At 35.8% G+C, this 25,375-nt stretch overlaps 1 protein-coding gene across 12 annotated transcripts in view; it reads left to right on the plus strand.

The window, feature by feature from the left end:
- LOC145278012 (RILP-like protein 1) overlaps positions 1 to 25,375 on the plus strand; it is a 188,812-nt gene that overhangs the window by 80,840 nt on the left and 82,597 nt on the right. For all 12 annotated transcript variants that reach the window (XR_013868274.1, XR_013868272.1, XR_013868277.1 and 9 more), the window contains exon 2: positions 15,371 to 15,530. Coding sequence is in view for 8 of the 12 variants with exons in the window: in XM_080130272.1 (XP_079986398.1) it covers positions 15,371 to 15,530 (160 nt within the window). In the remaining 4 variants the exon portion in view is untranslated. The remainder of the gene's footprint in view (positions 1 to 15,370; positions 15,531 to 25,375) is intronic.

Raw genomic sequence — 25,375 nt, forward strand, 5'->3', positions numbered from 1 at the left:
GTTTGAACAAAAAGAAAATGTATCGTCATTTGTAAATTTGCGTGAAATACTTGTTTAGCCTTCTGTCATAAAGTAATTTTTAAAAATGTGAATTATTTTAAACTAGCGGGAGGGCGCCCAACCTCGCCGGTGTTAAAATATGCTTAATATATTTTAATTCATACAGATTTCGTATTTATTATTACAGAGCTAATTCTTTATTGAATACTAACAGCTGCACCGCGTCTGCACACAACGTCGAGTCAAACACAAAATCGAGTACACGCAACATCATCTTACCATCAACACTTACCCTGTGAACTCGGAGTATGGGAAATTCTCATATGCACAAAACAAAATCTCTGAAAAAACAAAAATACCCTAACTAAGGATAAGGATAATTAGTAAACGTTGAATAAAATGATGGTTAAAATTATGAACTTGCCAAGATTTGAACCTGGAATCTTCTGACCCGTAGTCGGACGCATTATCCAATGCATCACAAGTCCTGTCCATATGCCCAAAGATGATCGAGCCTTTATTTGCTTTAGACTAAACATACAACATAACATTAGCTACTTTTATTTTCTCTACTGCTCTCCCTCAACCCAGAACTGTACCATAATAAACAAAGTCTCTGACAGCATACACATCACTCTCCCTCGATACTAGCGCACAAGTACATGTATTTGGTGACTTTAATGTCCACCACAAAAACTGGCTTGGATTCTCTAGTTACACAGATGCAGCTGGCAGCACAACTCATAGCTTCTCTATATCTCACTCTATCACAAATGGTTACGTCTCCAACCTGTTTCTCTGACCAGCAAGAACAACACACATCACTTCTAGATCTGTTTTTGACCACAGTTCCCGATGATTGTATAATGAATGCCGACAGTCCATTTCGGAACGCTGATCATGCAGGGATAATGGTTGAAATCGCCCTAAACTATAGAGCCAAAACTGAAGAGCCAGTGCTCAAAACGAGATATTATAAAAAGGCTGACTGGGAAGCCATCAGAGATCTTATCAGAGATGCCCCATGGGGAAATATTTTTTCTCTTCCTGCTGAACAGTGTGCAAATGAGACCACTGAATGATTCAAAACTGCAATTGAAGCACATGTTCCCATGCGGAAATTTTATAGCAAGCCCCACTCTCCTCAATGGTTTACTTGTGCAACTGCCATTGCTCAAAGGCAGCATGCATATCGCAGATTTAACCGACATAAGTCCAGTTCAAACAGACAGAAGTATATAGAAGCTACAAGTAACGTTAAGAAAGAAATAGCAACAGCTAAGAGAGAATTTACTGAAACCACTAAAAAATGCATCGAAGCACAAAAATTAGGAACTGGTGACTTCTGGAAAATCTATAACAGTGTAGTAAACAATGAGCAATCAACAATTCCCCCACTAACCAACAATCACGAGGTTGTTTGCTCAGCAACCGAGAAGACTAACATGCTTGCCATTCGGTTTGCTTCAAACTCCACACTGGACCCTTTCAACCAACCCTTATCTGACTTTCCTATGCAGACAGATGCCACACTAGACGATCTGAAAATCACCCCTGCTCAGGAGCATGCTTAAAAAAACCTTGACACTTCAAAAGCATGTGGACCCGATCTCATCCCAGCTGTTTTATTAAAAAAGTGCTCGGCTGAAGTAGCTCCAGTTCTCTCCAAACTCTACAACAAATGCCTTAATGAATCTTGCTTTCTGATCTGTTGGAAAACTGCTTCTGTGGTACCAGTTTTCAAGAATTCTGGCGAAAGAACTGGCCCATTATCGCCCCATTAGCCTCTTCCCATTTTTTTGCCAAAATATTTGAGACCTTAATTAACCATGCTCTAGTCCATCACCTTACAGATGCTAAACTTCTGACTGACCAACAATATGGATTTAGACAAGCCCATTCCACAGCAGACATCCTAACTGTAATCTCTGAACATATACAGGGTGTTCCAAAAGTCTTGGGCACATTTCAAGTCCTCTTATCTGCTTAATGTGCCCAAGACTTTTGGAACACCCTGTATATCATTCACTGGACAAAGCGGCGGAAGTCACAGCGGTAGCTCTAGATATATCTAAGACTTTTCACAGGGTATGGCATAAGGGTCTCCTCAGGAAAATTAAATCCTACAGTATCACTGGTAGAATACTTAACATAATACTTAAAATAATTAAATCCTTCTTAGAAAAGAGAAAAATCCAGGTTGTCCTCGACGGTCGTACATCTAAACAATATGATCTAAACAATATGATCTAAATGCGGGAGTGCCCCAAGGGTCTATCCTTGGATCTCTATTGTTCCTAATATTCATAAATGACCTCTCCGACAAAATTGTGTGGTATATATGCTGATGACACCACACTCTATAACAGGCACGACAGGAAAACAAATGAACACATATCTGAAGAAATCGCAGAAACACTAGAGGATGACCTCCAATCTGTAGTGGAATGAGGACAAAAATGGACGGTCACGTTCAATGCCGCCAAGACTAAACTAGTATCCTTAAATAATTACAAGAAACCTTCTCTACCACCAATAGCAATGGCCAACAACTCTTTATCTGAGTACATCTTTCAAACTCCTTGGCCTAACGTTTACAGGAAACATGAGTTGGAACAATTACATTGAAAGCATTGCCAGGGCCGTCGCGAAGAAGGTAAGCTCTCTACCGTGCTAGAAAACTACTAACACCCGAAAGTATCCTGTACCTCTATAAGGCCACCATTCGCCCATGTATGGAGTATTGTCATATTTGGGCTGGTGCATCTGCTACTAGTCTCTTGTTCCTAGACAAGGTTCAAAAGAGTTGCCAATCTGATAGGCCCTGAACTGGCATTTAAGCTTCAGCTTCTGTCTCATTGACGAAATATTGCATCCCTCTGCCTGTTCTACAAATATTTTAATGGTGAATGCTCTGACGAACTGCAAGCACTTGTGCCCACATGACGTAAACACCCTCAACAAACCCGACAGGCAGCTAAATCCAACCCCCACACAGATCCCGAGTTGTAAAAGATCATTCTACTCCAGTTGTTTTTTGCCCAGGACCGCTAGACTTTGAAATTCCATTCCAGGTCCCTGCTTCCCCAATTGTACTGATGTGCAGAAGTTCAAGTGTAACGTGAACAGACATCTTGCTGCCCAAATCTCTACATAGTACCCCAGTAGTTGTTGCCCCTGATAGTAGCCCCTACACCAAAGTGGCAATGTACCTTGTTTGGGGTGAAAATGTAATAAAATGGGAAAAGTATACAGTACTAAATTCCGTTGACATGGGCAGATAACTTTTTCGGCAAGTTTATGAAATGGCCCCAAAACCCTTATTTCGGGCTTTTTGTGTGACTCGGCGTTGTTCATTACGAATCATATATAGATGAGGACAATCTAGGGACTCGCACCTTTCAGGGAAAAAAAATTTTTTCATTTGGTGCATCCGTTTGAAAGTTTTATTGGTATATAGGCACACGCACACAAATAAACATTTAGAATTTTATTAATAGTATAGATTATATTGTATCTGATGTAGTACTGATTTCAAATTAATAATTTGGGTGCCATCAGCTAGGATTGAAACCAAAATATTTAACGCTTCAACTATTTGAGCTATAAGAAAGTTATAAAATTAAGCCAATTTTAGCTATGGTTAGTTTACACATGCACAAACTAATAGAAATGTCAAGGTTAAATGAACATTTTGCATTTTAAATTGCCAACTTCTGTACGTGTTATTTATCCATTCAAATAAAGAATTTACTCATTATAACCCATCCTTGGTGTATGATTACTATTATTATTATTTCCTGTTAATTTCAGTATTATGTGACTAGCAGTTAGCGGTTAAATATTTACACACTGACAGACACATACATCTACTCTTATTTAAATAAAATAGAATTTTTCCCCACTCTTTATCTGTGCCTTAATCAAAGCATGGATTCCATGAACAAAGCTTCTTTCTTGGAGCTGCACGCCTGTGGAACTCTGTTCCATTTGCCTGCTTCCCACCTGACTACAACCTGGATGTCTTCAAGTCCAACATAAACAAATTCCTGATGAACCGCCCCCTTAAGTAGACACTTCATTAAATCTCCACACTAACGTGCTATATTTGCAATAACCCTTATCCCTGAGTGGCTTATGGGCCTTGATAAGTGGTGATCACCGTGTAAAAAAAAAAATAAATAAATAAATAAAAAAAATTTATAAGTTTTAAAGGAAACTTGTATGAATACTTGTATGGAATACTTAGTCCATGTATTGCATCTGAAAGGTAAAAAAAAAAAAATTTATAAGTAAATTTTTAAAAACCGATTTTATTTTAAAGTAGGTTTGTTTGGAGCAATTATTTAATTTCTGAAAGTAATTAATGTAAATGATTTAAAAAAAAAAAAAAAAAAGAAACATGGTTGGGTGTTTATTTTAGTTTTTTTCATATTATGAGTATTGAGATCGGACAATAAGATTTGCATTTAAGAACGAATCATCACTCACCAGCTACATAAGAAATTAATGAAAAGAAATTAACACTAGTTCACATGTGCTCGAATCTAGTATAGATTTATCAGATGTCTTGCTACTTAGGTGTGCTACTTAGGTGTGACTTGAAAATCTTAGAAGATAACATGCATATAATGTTAGGTTATGTACATACTTCGAAGAGTTAAATCTTACCACAAGCTTGAAAATAAAATTTCATCGTCCACTATGATTTTGGTCTTAGAAGTCTATTGTTTTGTCGTCATCATTGTTATTTTGCAGATTATATTGAAGGTATCTTCATGGCTGGATAAGTATATGACCCTGTACAACCTGTACAGTTCTTCATTCGCTGGAGCAGTACACCTTTCTGGTGCCAAAAAGATTTTTCTGTAAAGTTGTAATGTGTTTGTTGCCATTGTTTATTATTTCTATCCAAAAATGGTTCAGATCCATTTCTTATGTAGTTTTTTGTGCTATATTCAAAATAAAGCAAAAGTACCTGTTATTTCTGATCAGTTTGGATTAAACAAAACTTTCTCTTCAAAAGAAAAGCAACAAAATAGTGTCGTTCTTCCCCCCTCTCCCCTCTTCCTCTGTTTTTCTTTCTGTTCCTTGTAATGGTCTTTATGCAGATCTTGTTCAATGTTCTGCTTATAACAATCAGCTTGGCTTGTTGATTTTCCTTCCACTTCCGTATCTTTCATATCGGCATCTTTCTTCGGTACCAAATAGTCTGCATGAACCAATTTGTGCGTTGTTAATGAATCGCTATATAAGAATGTTTAGTTCTTCGATATTCATTCACATCTGGAGCCATTTAACTTTTCTGGAAAGGAAAAAAAATCAATACATTCTTGAAAGTTGTTGAGATTTGCACAATGCATTTTGAAAAGCGTTGAAGCTACATCGGATCTGTCAACGTTATTGTTATTCGATAGAATAATGAGATTGAATCTTAAGTATTTTCATAAAACGATAGGAATTAAATCTGAGGTTTTAAAGAATTTCTTTCTGAATAATTCTTGGCCTCTTTGTTTAAGTCTTAATCGGAAGTGCAGGAGTTTTTAAAAATAGATAATTTGGTTCATTTTTTCGGTGCGCCCCCCACCCCACTTAAGTCACACGGCATGTTTGCCTCGAGACGCAAAGGGACAACTATAAATTTAGAGCCACGTGTATAGAGAGCATCCTAAGTGAGGAGTTCTGCAGTGAGATGTTTGTTCATATTACATTTAAGTTTCAGCACGTTGGTACAGTTAGTGGAGAAGAAAGAATTCCAAATGTTAGCAGTTTGAGGGAAGAGTGGAAAGTCCTCTGGCATTTGGCGACTTCTGAAATGGATCGAATTTTGCTGATGGTTGATTGTTTTTTACGTCATGGGGCACTAGAGCAGCAAGTTTGTCAGTATATTCCATTGTAGTACTTCTAAAACGAACATGGAGATGCAACATTGCAGTGATGGGACAGGGGCTAGAGCTTTGTGAACATTGAGGAACCTATTAGATTACAAGAATTTTTTTTATTTTGTACAAGAGTGAGAAGTTAGCAGTTGAGGCACCAGCCCAGATGTGGAAACAATCTGTGGATGTTGACTTTATAGAGATATTCATGTATTTGTTCCAATTCCTGTTACCTGTGAATGTTAGATCAAAGAGTTTGAATGTTAGCTTATCAGGTAGGATGCTATTTGCCATGGCAATTGGTGGTTGAAGAGGTTTCTTATAATTGTTAAAGGAAAGGAGCTTTGTCTCAGTAGCATTAAATGTTACCATCTATTTGTGTCACCCATTCAATCAAAACAAGAGCAGCGAGCGCGGACTAGTTATGTAATAACTGTGATAAGGAATCTTGCTCAGAATTCAGTTTTTTCCACATCTACTTCATGGTTATAAATAATTTACTTTATAATTGGGGGGAAAAAAGGCATAATTGTTTGTAAACCTGTTTTACATGCAAAGGTTGAGTATATTTTTATTTGTATTTATGTAATAAAGAATTAAGCCTTGCTTTGTTTCTGTTTGTTAAATCTTGAATGTTGCTATTAAGATTATCTTTCTCCTTTTTTAATCTTGAGGAAGGTGGAGGAGCGTAGGTTATTAAACTAAATTTAAACAAGTATTTATTCCAGCAACATAAAAATCTTGCGTTCTGGTTACAATGAAATCGCTGAAGACGTTTTTTTATAGCACTTAGGTTTTTGAAGCATTTCTCATGCAGAAAGTTGTAGAGATGCTTGAAAAAGTGGTAGTCAGTAGATGAGAGGTCTGGAGAGTATGGTGGATGAGGCAGTTTCTTAACCCAATTTGTTCAACTTCTGCAGAGTTGGTTTAGCAACGTGTGGAGAAGAATTGGGCCTTTTTTGCTGGGTGGTGTTGTCGAAGTTTGATACATTTCATCCATTTGTTGATAGTACTTCACCGCCATAATAGTTTTGCCTGCATTAAAAAAAAAAAAAAAAAAAAAAAAAAAACTAATGGAGACTGGTTGCAAACCAAACAGTTAGCATGACCTTCTTTTGGTGCAACTCTGGCTTCAGGAAGTGACGTGGAGCTTCGTTTGCATCTAACCACTGAGCTGAGCATCACCGGTTGTTGTAAAGAACTTGCTTTTCATTGCAAGTCACAACTCCATCAAGAAACAAGTTCTTGTTGCATAAAAGAAGGGAAGATGATCCTTCATAACGTTTCTTTTTGTGGTTGTTAAATTTGTGAGGCATCCCTTTAACTTTTGTCTTCTAATCTCTTACAGGTGGTTGAAAATTGTTTTATACGTTAATCTAATTCAGAAGCAAGTTCTGGAACAGTTGTGTGTGGATTGGCTTCAATTTGGGCTCTTAATTGATTGTTGTCAACATCCGATGGCTAATCATTTTTATTTTTTTTTAATTTTTATTTATTTTTTAATTCAATTTTCACCCCAAACAAGGCACAGTGCCACTTTGAAGCAGGGGGCTACTATCAAGGACTTAATTTGCAGGGGCATTATGAAGGGAGATGAGTAGAAAGATGTTTGTTCACATTTCACTTGAACTTCTGCATATCAGTACATTTGGGAAAGCAGAATCCCGGAAGGGAGTTCCAAAGACCTGCAGTTCTGGGGAAGAAACTATTGGAGTAAAAGGCTTTCTTGCACCTAGGGATATCTACTGTAAAGGGATGAGACTTAGTAGCTTGTCGGGTTTGTCAGAGGTAGTTACGTCGAGGAGGTACAAGTGTTTGCAGTTCGTCAGAGCATTCACCATTAAAGTATTTGTAGAACAGGCAGAGGGATGCAATATCTCGTCGATGGGACAGAGGCTGAAGCCTAGATGACAGTTCAGGACCTATCAGTTTGGCGACTCTCTTTTGAACCCTGTCCAGGAGCGAAAGACAAGCAGCAGATGCACCAGCCCAGATGTGACAGCAGTACTCCATACATGGGTGAATGGTGGCCTTATAGAGGTATAGGATACTTTCAGGAGTAAGTAGTTTTCTAGCACAGTAAAGGGAGCCAACCTTCCTTGCAGCAGCCTTGGCAATGCTCTCAATGTATCTATTCCAGTTCATATCCCTATAAACGTTAGGCTAAGGAGTTTAAAAGAAGTACTTTTGGGCAATGTGTTCTTGGCCATTGCTATTGGTTGTAGAGAAGGTTTCTTGTAGTTATTGAAGGAAACAAGCTTAGTCTTAGCAGCATTGAATGTGACCATCCATTTTGTCCCCATTCCACTACAGATTTGAGGTCATGCTCTAGTGTTTCTGCCATTTCCTTGGATATGTGTTCATGTTTTCCCCTCATATCTGTTATAGAGAGTGGTGTCATCGGCAAATATACCCATCTCCGAAACAATTTCAGCAGGGAGGTCATTTATGAATATCAGGAATGATAGAGGTCCAAGGATAGGCCCCTGACGAACTCCCGCATTTATGTCATGTTGTTTGGTTGTACGACTGTCGAGGATTTTTCTCTTACTTAAGGATTTAATTACATTATGAATTCTTTTAGTGATTCCATATGATCTAATTTTCCTTAGAAGACCATCGTGCCATACCCTGTCAAAAGCCTTAGATATATCAAGGGCTACCACTCTACCCTCCCCTGTTTTGTCCAGTGAACAGTATATACGTTCAGAAACTACAGTTAAGATATCTGCTGTTGAACGGGCTTGCCTGAATCCATATTGTTTGTCAGTCAGGAGTTTAGCAGCTGTTACGTGCTAGACTAGGGCTCGATTAACTAAGGACTCAAATATTTTGGCGAAAAGCGGAAGGAGGCTAATGGGGCGATAATTTAGTGGGTCAGTTCTTTCACCAGAATTCTTGAATACTGGTACCACAGAAGCGGTTTTCCAGTAGTCGGAAAAGCAACATTCGTTAAGGCATTTATTGTAAAGTTTGGAGAAAACTGGAGCAACCTCGGCAGAGCATTTTTTTAATAGCACAGCCGGGATGAGATCTGGTCCACATGCTTTAGAGGTGTCTAGGTTTTTTATAATAGCATGTACCTGAGAAGGGGTGATTTTCAAATCGTCTAGTGTGGTGTCTGTACGCAAAGAAAAGTCAGGGAGGGAGTGGTGTACCGGGTCCAGTGTGGAGTTCGAGGCAAACTGACTGCCAAGCAGATTAGCCTTGTCAGTTGCCATGCAAGCAACCTCATGATTGTTCGATAGTGGGGGAATAGTTGACTGCCCATTATTTACTACGCTGTTGTAGATTTTCCAAAAATCCCGGGTTCCTAATTTCTGTGCTTCGATGCGTTTTCTGGTGGCTTCAGAGTAATCTGTCTTAGCTGTCTCTATCACTCTCTTACAATTATTTCTAGCTTCTATATACTTCTGTTTATTTGAGCTGGACTTATGTTGGTTGAATCTGCGAAACACATGCTGCCTTTGACAAATGGCAGCTGCACAAGCAGAAGTAAACCATTGGGGAGAGTGGGGCTTGTTATAGAATTTCCGAGTAGGAACATGTGCTTCAATCGCAGTTTCGAACCATTCAGTGGTCTCATTTGCACACTGTTCAAATATTTTGCCATGGGGCATCTCTGAGTTCCCTGATGGCTTCCCAATCAGCCTTTTTGTAATACCTCGTTGTTTTGAGTAGTGGGTTTTCAGTTTTAGGGCGAGAATTTAGGCTGATTTCTACAGCGTGATCAGCATTTCCAAGTGGGCTGTGGGCATTTGTTGTACAATCATCAGGAACCGTTGTCAGAAAGATCTAGAAGTGAGGCATGTTGATCTTGTTGGTCTGGGGAAACATGTCCGAAATGTAACCATCTGAGATAGGGAATGGGATATAGAGAAGCTATGTGTTGTGCTACCAGCTACTACGTCTGTGTAATTAGAGAATACTAGCCAGTTACTGTCGTGGACATTGAAGTCACCAAATACATGTACTTGTGCGCTAGTATCGAGGGAGAGTGCTATATCTATGCTGTCTGAGACTTTGTTTATTAGGGTACAGTCTTGGGTTGAGGGAGAGCGGTAGAGAAAATACAAGTAGCTAATATTGTGTTGCATATTTAGTCTGAAGCACATAAAGGCCTGGTCGTCTGATTCTAGTTTTATTTCTCTAGTCAGGGGGAGGGTGTTAAGAATATAGACTCCAAGCCCATGCATATGTCTGTCAGAGTCCTTACGGTAGAGTGGGAGATAACCAGGCATGTTAAAGTGGTTAGAGAGAATGGAGGAGTGAAGGTTAGTTTCACTTAATGCTAAGATATCCGGGGTAGTTTAATCATTATACTAATCTTCTTCAAAACTCTTATCGCCGCCACAAGATCTTTTTAAACGATTGTGCTGTGCGTTTGGTAGTGGTTCCTGAGCCAAATGCTTCATTGATATCACAAGCTGTTTCAGCAGCTTTCCGGCCTGGATTGAATTGAAATAAGAAAATTGTGTAAATTTACCTTTTTTCCATCTTGTATCCAGTGTTCTGAAAGGACAGTTTTAAAATGATTGTAATTTAAGAGGTTAGAGAAAATACATTTTAAAATCAAAATTAAAAATTCTGCAAGAACTTTCTTAACCTAATAGTGGGGAAATTGTTGATAGCCGTAGCTAAAGGAATGTTTTTTGTGAAAGTTTGGCCAGGTATAATCATAGATTGAAGCTCAGACAAGTACTTGCCATGAAAATGATAGAAGAGATGTTGCAAGTCTGTCTATCTGGGCAAAGAGATTACAGGAAGAAAAGGGTATCACCTACTAGGTTCTGAAGTCGGTTTTGAACTTTGTTTAATGGTTAAAAAAATTATATAAATTGATCAAAAAATCAAACTTAGATTTTCATTAATTAAATTTTTTTTCAGTATTTCGAAAAACAAACCCAATCTCTGTAGCTGTCACCCTTGAATTTTAACATTCTAAAACTCAAACAAACAAAATCAACGAAGGCCACCAACTCCCCATATTTCCTCCTATAACACAGAACAAGCTAGGTAACATACAAATATCCTTGCATGAGGTCGCCAAGCTAATCAAGAACATAGATTCCAGTAAAGCAACTGGCCCTGATGGCATCTCAATTATAGTGTTAAAAAAGCTTCAACCAGAACTTGCTCCCATACTTACGAAACTATTTAAGCGCTGCCTTAAGGAGAAGTGCTTTCCGACTCCCTGGAAAACCTCATCAGTTTGCCCTGTATTTAAGAATTCAGGTGATAAGTCATCTCCCTCTCAGTACAGACCTATAAGTCTCCTGTGTTGTTATGAGTAAGTTGCTGGAATCCATATTAAATAGAGAAATAGTCAACCACCTCAGCAGAAATAACCTTAGTGACACACAATATGGTTTCCGCTCTGCAAGATCTACCGCAGATGTGCTGACGGTTATATCCCACAGGATTAGTGAATCTCTTGACAAAGGCTTCCTTTCTAGGGCAATTGCTCTTGACATATCAAAGGCCTTCGACAAGGTATGGCATAAGGGTCTACTTCACAAGATTTCCAGCTACGGTATAACTGGAAATGTTTTCTCAATCATTAAATCATTTCTCTCCGATAGGCTCATAAGAGTAGTGGTAGATGGACAAAAATCGGAGGCCTGCAATATAAATGCTGAAGTCCCTCAGGGGTCAATCCTGGGCCCAACTCTCTTCCTGATCTACATCAATGACCTCCCTAAACGCATACTTAAATCATTCGTTGACATCTATGCTGATGACACGACCATCTACGGCAACACATCAAAGGCTGTAAATGACAAAGTTCTCTCTCCTCTGATCTCGAGCGCGTGGTTCAGTGGGGGAAGATGTGGCTGGTTACCTTTAATGCATCCAAAACCAAACTCCTATCCTTACATCATCAACGCTCTGATCCCCGTCTGGCATCAATTGTGATAGATGGCTCTCGTCTGGGTGAGGCCCCGTGTTTTGACAAGCTTCTGGGTTTGACCTTTACCCCTGATCTGAAATGGAACACGTACATCAAGTCTGTTGCCAAGGTCGTTGGAAAGATGGTGGGATCCTTCTACCGCTCCAGAAGATATCTCACTACTGATGCAATTCTCTATCTATATAAAAGCCAAGTACGTCCAAGGATGGAATACTGTTGCCATATCTGGGCAGGAGCTGCTAAAAACAGCCTATCCTGCCTTGACAGAATACAAAATAGACTTTGTGGCTTAGTGGGGGATGCCCTTTTCTCTACCCTGCAACCTCTCTCCCACAGAAGAGACGTTGCGAGCATATCCTTGTTTTATCGTTATTTCCATGGCAGGTGCTCGTTTGAACTCCAATCTCTGGTCCCCCCTCGCCAATCTTTCATGAAAAACACCCGTCTAGCTGAATCCACTGTGAAAAATTTCCCCCACTCTATATCTGTGCCTAAATCAAAACGCAGATTCCATGAACAAAGCTTCTTTCTTAGAACTGCACGCCTGTGGAACTGTTCTGTCTGCCTGCTTCCCACTAGACTACAACTTGGATGTCTTCAAGTCCAATGTTAACAAATTCCTAATGAACCGCCCCCTTAAGAGTAAACACTTCATCAAATCTCCACACTAACGTAATGTACTTGCAATAACCCTTACCCCTGAGTGGCTTCCGGGCCTTGATAAGTGGTGATCACTGTAAAAAAAAAAATATATATATATATATATACATATAGCAGCTCACAGATCCTATTTTTTAGTTAAAAAAAGTGCTTTATCAATTTAAGTGATTTTTGGGATATATCTTTAAGGGGATTTATCTTTATTTTCTGTATTTTTTGTTTTTTAAATCTTAAGATCTGTTTATGATTACTTCCTCTGGTAGATTCAGCCTGACGTACTTGTATGATGCAGTACATATTCAATAAATATTCTGAATATTTGAGTTGTATACTGGATCAAGTATATGTTAAAGTGATTTATTTAATTACTAATTACATAAAAATCAATCCTCTCTTTTTCTCTCTCACACACACATATATTTTATAATTATAGTTTTCTTTTTTAGGACAATATACTGTCAACACTTGTATTCACTTATTAAAGACAAATTGCTACGCCCATGCTCAAAGTAGAGCTATTGTCTTGAAGTTTGGAGGCAAAAAATGTGCCCATAAATATACTCTTTTCTCTCCTCTATAATTAAATATAAATTACTGAAGTTGTTTTGTAAAATTCTTTGTTCACTGTGATTAACATTTTCTTTTTCATATTCTTTTTGAACTATGCTCTAGAGATGATTCCCTGTTCTCAAGAAACCAGGCTGTCGTATTTTAACACATTTTATAGATCCTAAAATATTCAAACCGCAACATTTTATTCGTTTCCTAGAATAAATTTCATAATTTACTTTCAAGAATCTATCTTTTGTGTTAATACTTATCCATGATTGTGAATTGCAGTTTTGGGTGTATTCTTTGCTTTAAAACTAGGTTAATCTTTTTAAGGCTTTGAGATTTTAGGAAACCTTTTATACCAGTTAAAAATTTATCTTGTTTTGACCCGACTAATAAAGTGGAAATTGTTATTGAAAAATTGTTATATCAGATGGCACATAAATTTTGAACTTGTTAAAATGCTAACAAATGATTGTTTTTTAATTTAGACTATACTAATATGCACACTCAGCGAATAAAATGTCTTTGCTGTTTATGAATATTTAGCATGAACACATTATTGTAAACTCTTTTAATACAAAATTAATATCACCTTTGTTATTTTGCTTATATTGTTTACATGTGCACTATCAATTACTGAAAACTCTTCTTTTGATACGAAGACTAATGCGTTTATACTAAGTGGGAATCCTTATTTCCCCCACTTGACTCATGAATGTGTGTGTGAGTTTAGCACTTGTTAGAATTCCATTTTTCTCATTAAAATAGTCTGCCATCACTTCCTTTAGTCTTATTGTTGTAATCATGTGCTATGAAAGTGAAAATTATAGTAAATTAGGTAAAACAATTTTCGATTCAATATCAGTTTCGTTTTCATGCACCTTCATGTTTTTTTTTTTTTTTTTTTTTTAATTATGGTACCATTTATTTAAAGAGTAAAAATTTCTAAACAAAAAATAAAAAAAATAATTGAATGAAGCAATGCTAAAAATAGAAATTATAGGAGTTTTCAATGATATTGTAAACAAATGTAAATTTTTGTTTTCATCTTCAGTTCGTTTTTATTTTAAAGTTTATTTAGAGACTTTTAAAGAAAATTGCATAGAATCATGCGTTTCGTCTTGTTTGCATTTGATATAGGTGGATTGTACTATAATTAAATGATTCTAATAAAATTATTTTCATAACAGCATCTAAAGAGTACACACTGCTAGAATGTTTAATATTTGATCATGCCAGGCTAACAGATTAGTAATAATGATAAATGACAAAAATAAAAGTATCAAAATGGAAAATTGTTTCTTATAAAAAATAAACGCTCCATAGACCTTTTCGAACTTTGAAAGTTTTTTCTTTTTAAATATCTGCTATTTAATGTTTGCTATTTTTCAAAGTTATATCAATTAGCATCTAGTAATTAATATTTCATGACTTGTATTAAAGTTTTATCTTGAAATAAATCATTCAATTATGTTTCAATAAGGGTTAAATTTTTCAAGAAATTAAGGCACCTTTGGGATCATTAGGAAAAAATCACCAGCCAGTAACATACCTTCATGCAGACAATGCTGGATGAATATCATTAGTAAATATATGAATTCTGAGTTTTTTTTGTTTTTTTTTTCTTAACACAATGTAATACTTCTAAACAAGGAAATTATCAAACAATTTTATAGCTTTGCTAATAAGACTATATTGAACAGTTTTGTTAAAAAAAAATAATAATCCTGCCTCCAGTTTACAAAACCGTGAAACAACAAAACTTTAATTTCCTTTTTATTTTTTTAGGAAATTTTTATAGAAGATAGTTTTACACTTTGGCCAAATAATACAAAAAACTGCCAATCTGTCTATTGAAATCTTGGTAAGGAATTAAAAATGGTCTTCAGGAAATTAGATATCTGAAAAAAAAAAAAGCAAACTGTTTTTGAATTTAATATTCCCAAGAAATTTTTCATTTGAGGGGAAAACAGCTCAAGCTGGCCAGAGTAAATGCTGCATCAGTCAGACAATAAAAAAAAAACAAACAAAAAAAACTAGATATGGTGAAAATGACAATCTGTATGTTTTTGTGATGAAAATGTTATTTCAAACTTCACTATCACAGACTGTCTAGATAAAGCGTTATATAGATATGCATGGATGCATCTAAACATTTCATATTCATTCTGTATAATTCTCCTTCATAATTATTTCCTAAACTAGTTTAGAAATTACCCTGGGTCCAGTGAGGATTGAACTCATTAGCAGTAGTGTTCAGATTAACCTATCTCCTTGCTCTGACAAGTTTGTTACATTTCTCTTGTAATGTTTAAACTTTTGTTAATGTTTCTCTCTTTTATATTGAATTTTTTTAATTTTTTAGGATCTGGAACTTATTGAGGACAATTGGCAAGCTGAAGTCAAGGAATTGTTGCAGAACATTGAGCATTTGCAGCAAGAAAACAAACAATATCGACACATGCAGGATACAATGGAGGAATACAAGAAGATGGCAGTTGCTGAGGCTCTTGCAGCTTCTAAAAGTAAGAGACCAAAGAAAGCTTTTTATATGATCTTTTGACAATCATGCAGAAAGAATCTCATTGTTAACAAAACTTTATTATTCACACTTTGACTGTTCAAAGATGGTTGACACTGATCAACATTTCACTTGTTTTCTGACCCATATTTTACTTGTAAACAAATTAACTGAAACTTTTTATATATCTTTATGATGTTCACGGATTTAGAATTGATTTTTTTAAAAAAATCAATCTTGTTTTGGATCGCAAATTTTAGATAAAAATTGATTTTTCAATACTAAAAAAATATTTAATGACTATTTAAATAAACAACAATTTAAGAATATTTTTAAAACTATGTATAATCTTCAAAATATATTAAAAATTAAAAGGTGATTAGCTGCACAAATGCAATCATAGGTTTCATCAGATGCTGAGATTTATGACCAAAACTTGATTGCATTTATGTAGACATTTGTGTGTTTGAATGACGTAAACATAAAATCAAGAGCACATGATTGGCAAGAAAGTGTCAGTCATCATGTGCTGTTGAACCTATTTTTTATTCAAACAGATGTACATATGCTCTATCATCGATATTGAACATTCTCCTCATAAATAAAACAATATAACTCTCTCTCCCTCCCTCTCCCAAGGCCACAGGGGAGACAACAAAAGCAGCAAAACTAAAGCTGGTCTGGTAGGCCACTATATATGCTAATTTGGGAATATTTTATTGGTTTGAAAATATAGGTTCTTTTTTACTAATTGTCATAAATTTTTAACCATAGAATAGTATTATAATCTTCAAAAAGCCTGCAAATTTTCATGTTTTGTCCCATAGAACTAAAGATGAGCATTTCAATATTCAATTCGCTATTCGGGTGTATATGTATTTATACATATACATACACAAACACATACACACCATTTTTCTTTGGCAATTTTTTAGGTGCATAATCTTGGCGGCTATTGATCAGAATTTAACAAGGTTCGTTGAAAATTTAATAGCCCACTACACAATTCAGGTTATGTGACGTGTGCCATTAAGTCGCACATTGTTTAAACAAGTGGGGGATCATTTTTTATATTTTAAACTTAAAATGAGCACCCACTTTATGGTCACCTTGGGTAAACACCTTGGGTATTTATTTTACGTTAAAATAATATAGAAAAGTGATCTTCCACTTTTTAAAACTATAATTTATATCATTGAAATTACTTGTTTCCTGGGATTTTAACTGTTATGTTTTCAGCACCCTAGAAAACCTATAATAATTGTAATTTTAACGGATTTTTTGTGGGTGGAAAGATACTGCCCCTTTACTAATATTTCTATCATTTGTTTTCCTAGTTTAGCATATGAATTAAAAAATATATTTCTCCAAAACCTCTGACCTTGATGGAGGGAAGACAAAAACTTGCTGTTATGGTTTCAAATGATCTGAAATAACAGCAATGGGAGACTCGATTCCAAGTATTTCTCGTCTATATATATATATATATATATATATAAAAGACAAAATGTGTGTGACCATTTCATGTATGTCTCGCAAAGGCTTTTTTCGCACATGGTCCCGGGGGGCATTACGATCGCTTAGAACTATTTATATACCCCCTAGATAATATCTAGGATTTGGGAACGCAGGTCGCCTCTAAATTTCGTTGACTTTTATGAGATTCGCGCTATTTCGCTCTGTCGTCTGTTTGTCCTGCTTTTTAGTATGAATAAAGTGAAACTAAATTCAAACGGTGTCTTCTTGGCATCGTGCTGGGAAACGTCCAGAAGCAATCAGCATTGATCAAGGTGGGGCCAAACTCCTTATATCAGACAGTTGCTATTCAATCTGAACAATGGGGAGCTGATTTCATTTCATTAATGAGGTCAAATAGAAGCAGCAGAGTTAACTTTTATTGCAGCAACTTCAATAAATAAATTCAAACGTGTTTCCGTTGTATGTCGTGATGGCCCAGTGGTTAACGTCGCACGTTTTTTTTTTTTCTTCTTCTTCTCCACACTTTAATTTTCAACTTTGCCTCAAGGGTTCGGGTTCGATCCTCATACTCACCTACCAAAACTTTTTTTATTATTTTACCCCCCCCCCCCATGTTTTGATTTACCCAAAACCACACACACCTCCAAACACCCGGGCAACGCCAGGTACCCCCCGCTAGTCTATATATATATATATATATATAAAAGCGAAAATGTGTTTGTATGTATGTGTGTGTTTGTGTGTCCACTAAAAACTTTTGACATACAGAACAAAGATTCACAAACTGTATCATATTGAAGCTCCATCCTTCGCTCAAAAAATATCGAAAAATTGGCCAAAAACGTTCATTTTTTTTTTTTTTTTTTTTTCACCCTGAAATCGACAATTTTCGACAGGGGGGTGTCAACAAAAACGGTCTTCTTGTGACGACGACCGGTTCTACGCATGCGTCAGATGACGTCATGACCTGATTTACTTTAAATAGTTGAAAAACTGACTAAATTTCATGTATGTCGCGTTAGCTCAGTTGATTAGCGCGTTGGTTCATTATCTAAACGTTTTGGGTTCGAATTGTGGTGTGAAATGTCTTTTTTTTTTTCTTTTTTTTTTTTTTTTTAAATCTAAATATTGAACCAGTGTTATTCAAGCCATTTTTCACGTAACGATCGTTTTACTGTTTTTTTTTTTGTTTTTTTTTACTTCGCTTATCCACCCCCAACCACACACCCAAAAACACCCGGATATCCACCTTTTTTTTTTTTTATTTTAATATCGAAACAGGCTTATTTAAGCCATTTTTCATGTTCATTTTTCTGCTTTCATCGTTCTTTTGCCTTGCGTTATTTTTTTTTTATTATTTTTTTTTTTTTTCGATGTTTTAATTTCCGATGTTTTGATTACCAATCCGCTTAAGTTTTAACATTGTTTTCTTATTTTACTTCGCTTATAACAAACAAACCTGGTCATTGACGTCATCGTCGTCGTAACACTCAACGACTTCCGTGCGCGCACCTGTCAATTTGATTCTTAAATAAATTCAAACATCTTTCAGTAACTCATTCTGGCTTGCCGATTTTATTTTTTTTATTTTCAAACTTCGCCTCAGGGGTTCAGGTTCGATCCCCCCCCCCCACTAGTATATAAATATAAAAGCAAAAAGGTATTTGTTTCTGTATGCCTACAAAAGGCTTTTTTCAGAGAAGCGCTCGGTCGGTTCACAACTTAAAACTTTTTATTTCACATATAAATTGTAATATCTCAGTTAACAACGGAGCTCGCCTGTCTATTTAATTTGCTCGACTTTGGGAAGATAAATATTCAACATTTGTCGCTCGCCGCATGTGGGTTAGTTTTTTTCCTATAACATCTTGGGAAAATAAAAATAAAAAACGTTCCCGCAGTAAATGAAATACTATCCCGCAGTCAAACTTGACCTCATTAAGTCATTAAAACGTGCACCTGCCAAATCTAAGTAATTAAATAAATTCAAACGTGTTTCTGTTAGCATCTTGTGGTGGCCCAATGGTTAAAACCGTCACTTTTTTTTTTTTTTTTCACACTTTAATTTCCAACTTCGCCTCAAGGGTTCAGGTTCGGGTTCGATCCTCATACTTACCTACCAAAACATTTTTTTTTTATTTGAGTTTCGGAGTTTTGATTTACCCAAAACCACACAGCTCCAAACACCCGGGCAACGCCGGGTACCCCTCGCTAGTATATATATAAAAGTGAAAATGTGTGTGTTTTTGTGCTTGTATGTATGTCTGCAAAATCTTTCGCCACGAGTCACGGATTTTCGTGAGATTGGTATCATTTTAAAGCTCGATCCTCCACCTGACAAATATTGAAAAATTGGCCAAAAACATTAATTTCTTCACCCTAAAATCATTAGTTTTGTACAGGGAAGGGTCAGCAAAAACCGTCCTCTCATGACAAGTTCGCTTCTACGCATGCGCAAATGACGTTGGAACATGATTTAGTTTACCGACCTAATTTTGTCAACGTTAACTTAGCTCAGTTCATTAAAGCGCGGCCTCATTATCTAAAGGTTTTGGATTCGAATCATGGTGCGAGATATCATTTTTTTTTTTTTTTTTTTTTTTCTTTTTCTCGATTTTTAAAGGTTTGATATTGAAACAGGGTTATTTAAGCCATTTTTCACATCCAATGTTTTTTTGGTTTTTATTTTTCAGCTTTTTTAAAGAAGTTTAACATTCGTTTTTCTGTTTTCTTTTTCGTTTTTTTTTTTCTATCACATTCGCGTTTTCTTTTTTTGTTTTTCTGATTTTTACATTTAACATAGTTTGTTTGCCTTACGTTAGTTTTTTGGGGTGCTTTTTTCGATTTTTTTAAGTTTTAAAATTTTAATATTTAATATTTAAATATATTTACTTCGCTTATTCTTATGTTTGGATTACCCCCCACCCCAGCCCGAGCACACAAACCTCTAAACACCCGGGAAATGCTGGGTACCCCCGCTAGTATAAAATAAATGTTAAAACTTTAAAAAAATTGAAAAAAAAGAACACACAAAAATACTAACATAAGGCAAATGAACGATGTTACATGTAAAAATCGGAAAAACAAAAAAAGAAACCGCAAATGTGATGGAAAAAGAAAACGCCAATGTGATGGAAAAAGAAAACAGAAAAACGAACGTTAAAACTTCTTTAAAACAAACAAAAAAAAACATGTGAAAAATGGCTTCCGGGTGTTTAGAGGTGTGTGTGCTCGGGCGGGTAGGAGGGGTAATCAAAACATAAGAATAAACGAAGTATTAAAAAAATCGAAAAAAGCACCCCAAAAAACTAACGTAAGGCAAATGAACGATGTTAAATGTAAAAATCGGAAAAACAAAACGCGAATGTGATGAAAAAAAAAAACAGGAAAACGAACGTTAAAACTACTTTTAAAAAAACTGAAAAATAAAAACAAAAAAAAACATAGAACGTGAAAAATTGCTTAAATAACCCTGCTTCAATATCAATGTAAAAAATCGAAAAAAAAGACATCTCACACCACGATTCAAATCCAAAATGTTTAGATAATGACCCAGCGCTCTAACAAACTGACCCAACACGACGTACATGAAATTGTGTCAGTTCTTCAAATATTTAAACTAAATCAGGTTGTGACGTCATCTGACGCATGCGTAAAACCAATCTCGTCATGAGAGGACGGTTTTTACTGACCACCCCCCTGTAGAAAAATGCTGATTTCAGGATGAAAGAATTAACGTTTTTGGCCAATTTTTCGATATTTGTCGGGTGAAGGATGGGGCTTTCATATGAGACCAAATTTGTGAATTTTTGTTCTGTCTATCGAAAGTTTCTAGCAGACACACAAACATACATACATACATACATTTTTGCTTTTATATATATACTAGAAAAAGTACCCGTCGTCGACTGGGTTCTAAAACAGCCTACAGAAAATGGACTCTGATTTATGAAAGTACGTTGCCCGGGTATTTGTAGGTGTATGTGTATGAGGGGGGTGGGTAATTAATAATCCTGCTTAAATATTATAAAAAAGACGATGTAAAAAAAAAAAAAATCCAAATCCAAAACTGAAAAAAAAATGGCATAAATAAACCTGTGTATAGGGGGGGGGTAAACTAAAGAATAAGCGAAGCAATACAAAAAAACGTTTGGTCGGGAGGAGGAATTGAACCCGGAAGCTTTGACGCGGAGGTGGAAACCAATGCCAATACTTAACGGTCTCGACCACGAGTGAGAGTAATTGATTAACGTGTTAAGTTAAAGCTTATAAAGCTAAAAGAGGTTTGATTGACAGGACGACGCTAAATGAGGTCATTGCGGGATCATTATTTGGGATGGAACCCGAAGCCCTGAGGCGAAGTTTAAAAATAAAATCGGCCAGCCAGATGTTTGAAAGGCGTCGAGCGTTACGATGATGACGATGTAAGCGAAGTAAGAAAAGAAAACGTTTTAATTAAGCGGGGGGGGTAATCAAAACATAAAAAAAAAAAACACAAAAAAATCTAATGTAAAGCAAACGAACGCGTGAAAAATGGCTTAAATAAGCCTGTTTCGATATTAAAATTTAAAAAATCGGTGCATACCCGGGTGTCGCTAAGAATAAGCGAAGTAAAAAAGAAAAAAACCAGAAAAACGAACGTTACGTGAAAAATGGCTTAAATAATACAGGGTTCAATATTTAAATTTAAAAAATCGAAAAAAAAAAAAAAATCTCACACCACGATTCGAACCCAAAACGTTTAGATAATGAACAAACAGGCTAACCAACTGCGCTAAAGCGACGGAGATGAAATGTTTGGTTTTTCAACTATTTAAAGTAAATCAGGTCATGGTGTCATCTGACGCATGCGTAAAATCGGGATCGTTATGAGAAACCCGTTTTTGTTGATCCCCCGTAGAAAATTGTCGATTTCGGGGTGAAAAAGTTAACATTTTTGGCCAATTTTTCTATATTTTTCAAGCGAAGGATGGGGCTTCGATATGATACCAAGTTTTGTGAATTTTCGTCGCATGTGTTGAAAGTTTTTAGCAGACACACAAACATACACACATACACACACATTTTCGCTTTTATATATATATATATATATATATATATATATATATATATATATATATTTACTTCGCTTATTCTTATGTTTTGATTAACACCCCCTCCCCCTGCCCGAGCACACACCTCTAAACACCCGGGCAATGCTGGGTACCCTCCGCTAGTGTATTATATTTCCTCACTTTGGTTTTCATACATAAAGTAAATTTCACTGTGTATAAGGACTATTTGATACTGGAGATATTCATAATCGTATCCTATTTCCAAAAGAGGGGAGATATAACATATGAAAAATATTTGGAATCAAGTTTTCCCTTGCTGTTATTTCACATTTGAAACGATAGCAAGTTTTAGTCTTCTCTCCATCTAGACCAGAGGTTTTGAAGGGAGATATATATATATATGATGAGAATAATGGAAATAGTATTCCGACAAAATAGAAATAAAAAGGAACAAACAGTTGTGTTCATCAATGCTTTGTCTCTATTTATATAATTGTTGTATAGATTGGTTTCTTAGATGTAAATCAAATGAAACCATTATTATTAAAGAGTCTTCAATGAAGGAAAGAGCAGGTATATAGGCTGTTTATTATATAAACATTATTGGTTATGTATGTGCATACATATAGTCCCTATTTAAAGAGACCCACCTCGTCAGACCAAAGAAAGAAACTTAAGGAAACGTTTCAATAGGTTTCCTTCTTTGGTCTGACGAGGTGGATCTCTTTAAATAGGGACTATATTGAAACATGTATGCACATATGTAACCAATAATGTTTGTATAACACACACGCACACACACACACGCGTTATTTAGCCAAATTTCACAAATTTATTTCTACCCAATAAGGCCTTTTTAAATGAATGAAGTAATCAAAAGTTTTTGCTAGACTAAAAAAAAGAAAAAAAAACTGCAGTTTTATTTTTACTGAAGTGAGGGGAGAGGGAGTAGTCTGAGATGAGGACAGAGGGTAAAGAGGAACAAATATTACAATACCACCTAAAGAGTGGGATATCAAACGTTCACCTACACACCTTGGCTCTATATATATATATATAATGTTATGCCTGAGACTCTGTGGGATGTTCCAGCTAACCTATGAAATTGCTCATATGCACTGCACAATTTGATCACCTCTGCCAGTCCAATTCCTCGTGTGTATTTTTATTGTGGCACTTATTCTGCCCAACATGTCGGAGTTGAAAAGCAAAGTTTTCAGCACTTCCTTAAAACGATTCACTGACCCATCCTGGTGGTTTCTATAAGAATTGGGATGGTATCAAATCCCAAGCAACATCTGCATCAGGATCCAATGGCTTCTTGCTTCCTCCTATCTGTACATCTGTTGACAATCTGCAGGAAGCAAATATCCCTTTCTTGACTGCGATGTACATGTGGGGCTTACGGATCATTTGCAACGTCCACATTCCCTTGTTACTCCAAATAATGAATTTACTGAATGACCTCTGCTATGGCCTATGTGGAAACTGACTTGCTCACTGTCCCAGCAATGCTAGTGTCAAATCAGCAAGCTGAAAACCAGATCATTTTTCATGTCCATACACTCAAATTGGAAGGAAGGTTCTTACTCTACCAGTATAATGTCAATGTAATCTGATTCTTAGAAACTGTTACTGGACTAGTGTTGCTTAACTATTAAAATTCCGCATGCAGATGTTGTATCATCTCTAGTACAGTGGACAGATTGTTAATTCAGGACATCTTGGGGTTGTACATATTATTGATCATGCAAAGGTTGCTCTTGTAATCTTGAAGTTCATTTCACAACTTACCTGAATTTCACAAAAAGGTACTCTTTAATGTGTCAGTGTGGTGTATACAGTTATTCCTAATTTTGACAATGTTGCTAAGGATGTCTTTTTTTTTTTTTTTTTTTGTCGAGGCTTTTTGAACCTGTGCCATGTTTGACTATGCCGAAACCAGCAATAAGAATAGGTCTGATAGCATCTTGGTTCAAGCTAAAATCATACCTCTATCTAAATATTAACAAAAGACTTAACTAGCATACAAAAATTAAGATGCAAGAATACTGAAGATTCTTTCTGCTTTAGCAGCCTTGAAACTCTTTAGATAAATGTCCCAGCTGAAAATATGCATCACTCCTTTAAAAGCACGGTCATAACAGTAGCACATGAAACCCTTGTTTGTACCATTCTCTTATGTGTGCAACTCTTGGCCAATGAAAACTGCAGTCTTTTGCAAACTGGAAGATTTTCACCATTACTGTTCGCATCGTATCACCAAAGTTTGCTGATAAATTTGTTTCAATCCTGGCAGTCTTGAATCTCTTTATGAGAAATTTTTACTGATTTAGTCAACATGAACAAGGCGTTTTCATAAAAAAAAAAAAATTCAAACCCACTTTAACGCTGGCAGAAACTATACTGGCCAACTCAATGTCTTCAAACAGTAAAGCAAAATGGAGAATGCACTACCACTCCACATATCTAACGTGTTTGCTAATGCAATAAAGATTTAATTTTTCTTGGCCTTCGGGACAAGATCACAGTGTAGTATCTGTTCTTCAGATGCTCCACTTCAATTTCTTGTTCTCTGTCAGTGGAGGAGAAATCCTTCACGACTGAGACAATTTTTATTTTTGTTCCTTTTCTCCACGTCAAAAAACGACCCTGGTGTCTAACTCTGTCCCGTGGGGAGGCATTGTAAATAGGAATAAAGATTAATTGTTGCTCATCTTAATGTTGGCAATGGATCACCATGCTTGATCAGCTTTTATTCAAGACTCGGTGAATTTATTGGAAGAAGTTGGATGAACTGACCCAGGATAAATGTCAGCACAAGTATGTGTGTGTGCATGTAAAAAAAAATTATTAATGAATGCATAATAGACTTAAATACTGATCTTAGAAAACTGATTTTTTTTTTTTTTTTTTAATGGTGAAAGATGAGGAAGTTAAGAATATTTCTAGTTAGAAAGTATAATGGACAATTCTTTGGATGAAATTGATCTTAGTGAAAAAAAAATAGTTGTCTAGATTTGTTTTTATTTGTTTTTAAATTGTAACAAATGATTTAATTTTGTTAACACTGTATAGTACACTTAATCTTTATGAAAATTGAAAAAATATTTTTATTTACTAGAAAGAACTGGTTAGAAAATGTAGATATAATGGACTCCCTTGGTATTAAAATATAATTTTTTTTTTTTATTGTCTCTGTTACATGATTCAAATTAAACAATTAGAATGACTTGAATAAGCGAAATTTTACTATTTTTCATGTATTAAGAGGATTATCACAGGTTCTATCTTAAAACTAATAACATTGTTAATG

This window comes from Euprymna scolopes, chromosome 1, assembly GCF_053919585.1.
Source record: "Euprymna scolopes isolate OS-2025 chromosome 1, ASM5391958v1, whole genome shotgun sequence".
NCBI lineage: Eukaryota > Metazoa > Mollusca > Cephalopoda > Sepiida > Sepiolidae > Euprymna > Euprymna scolopes.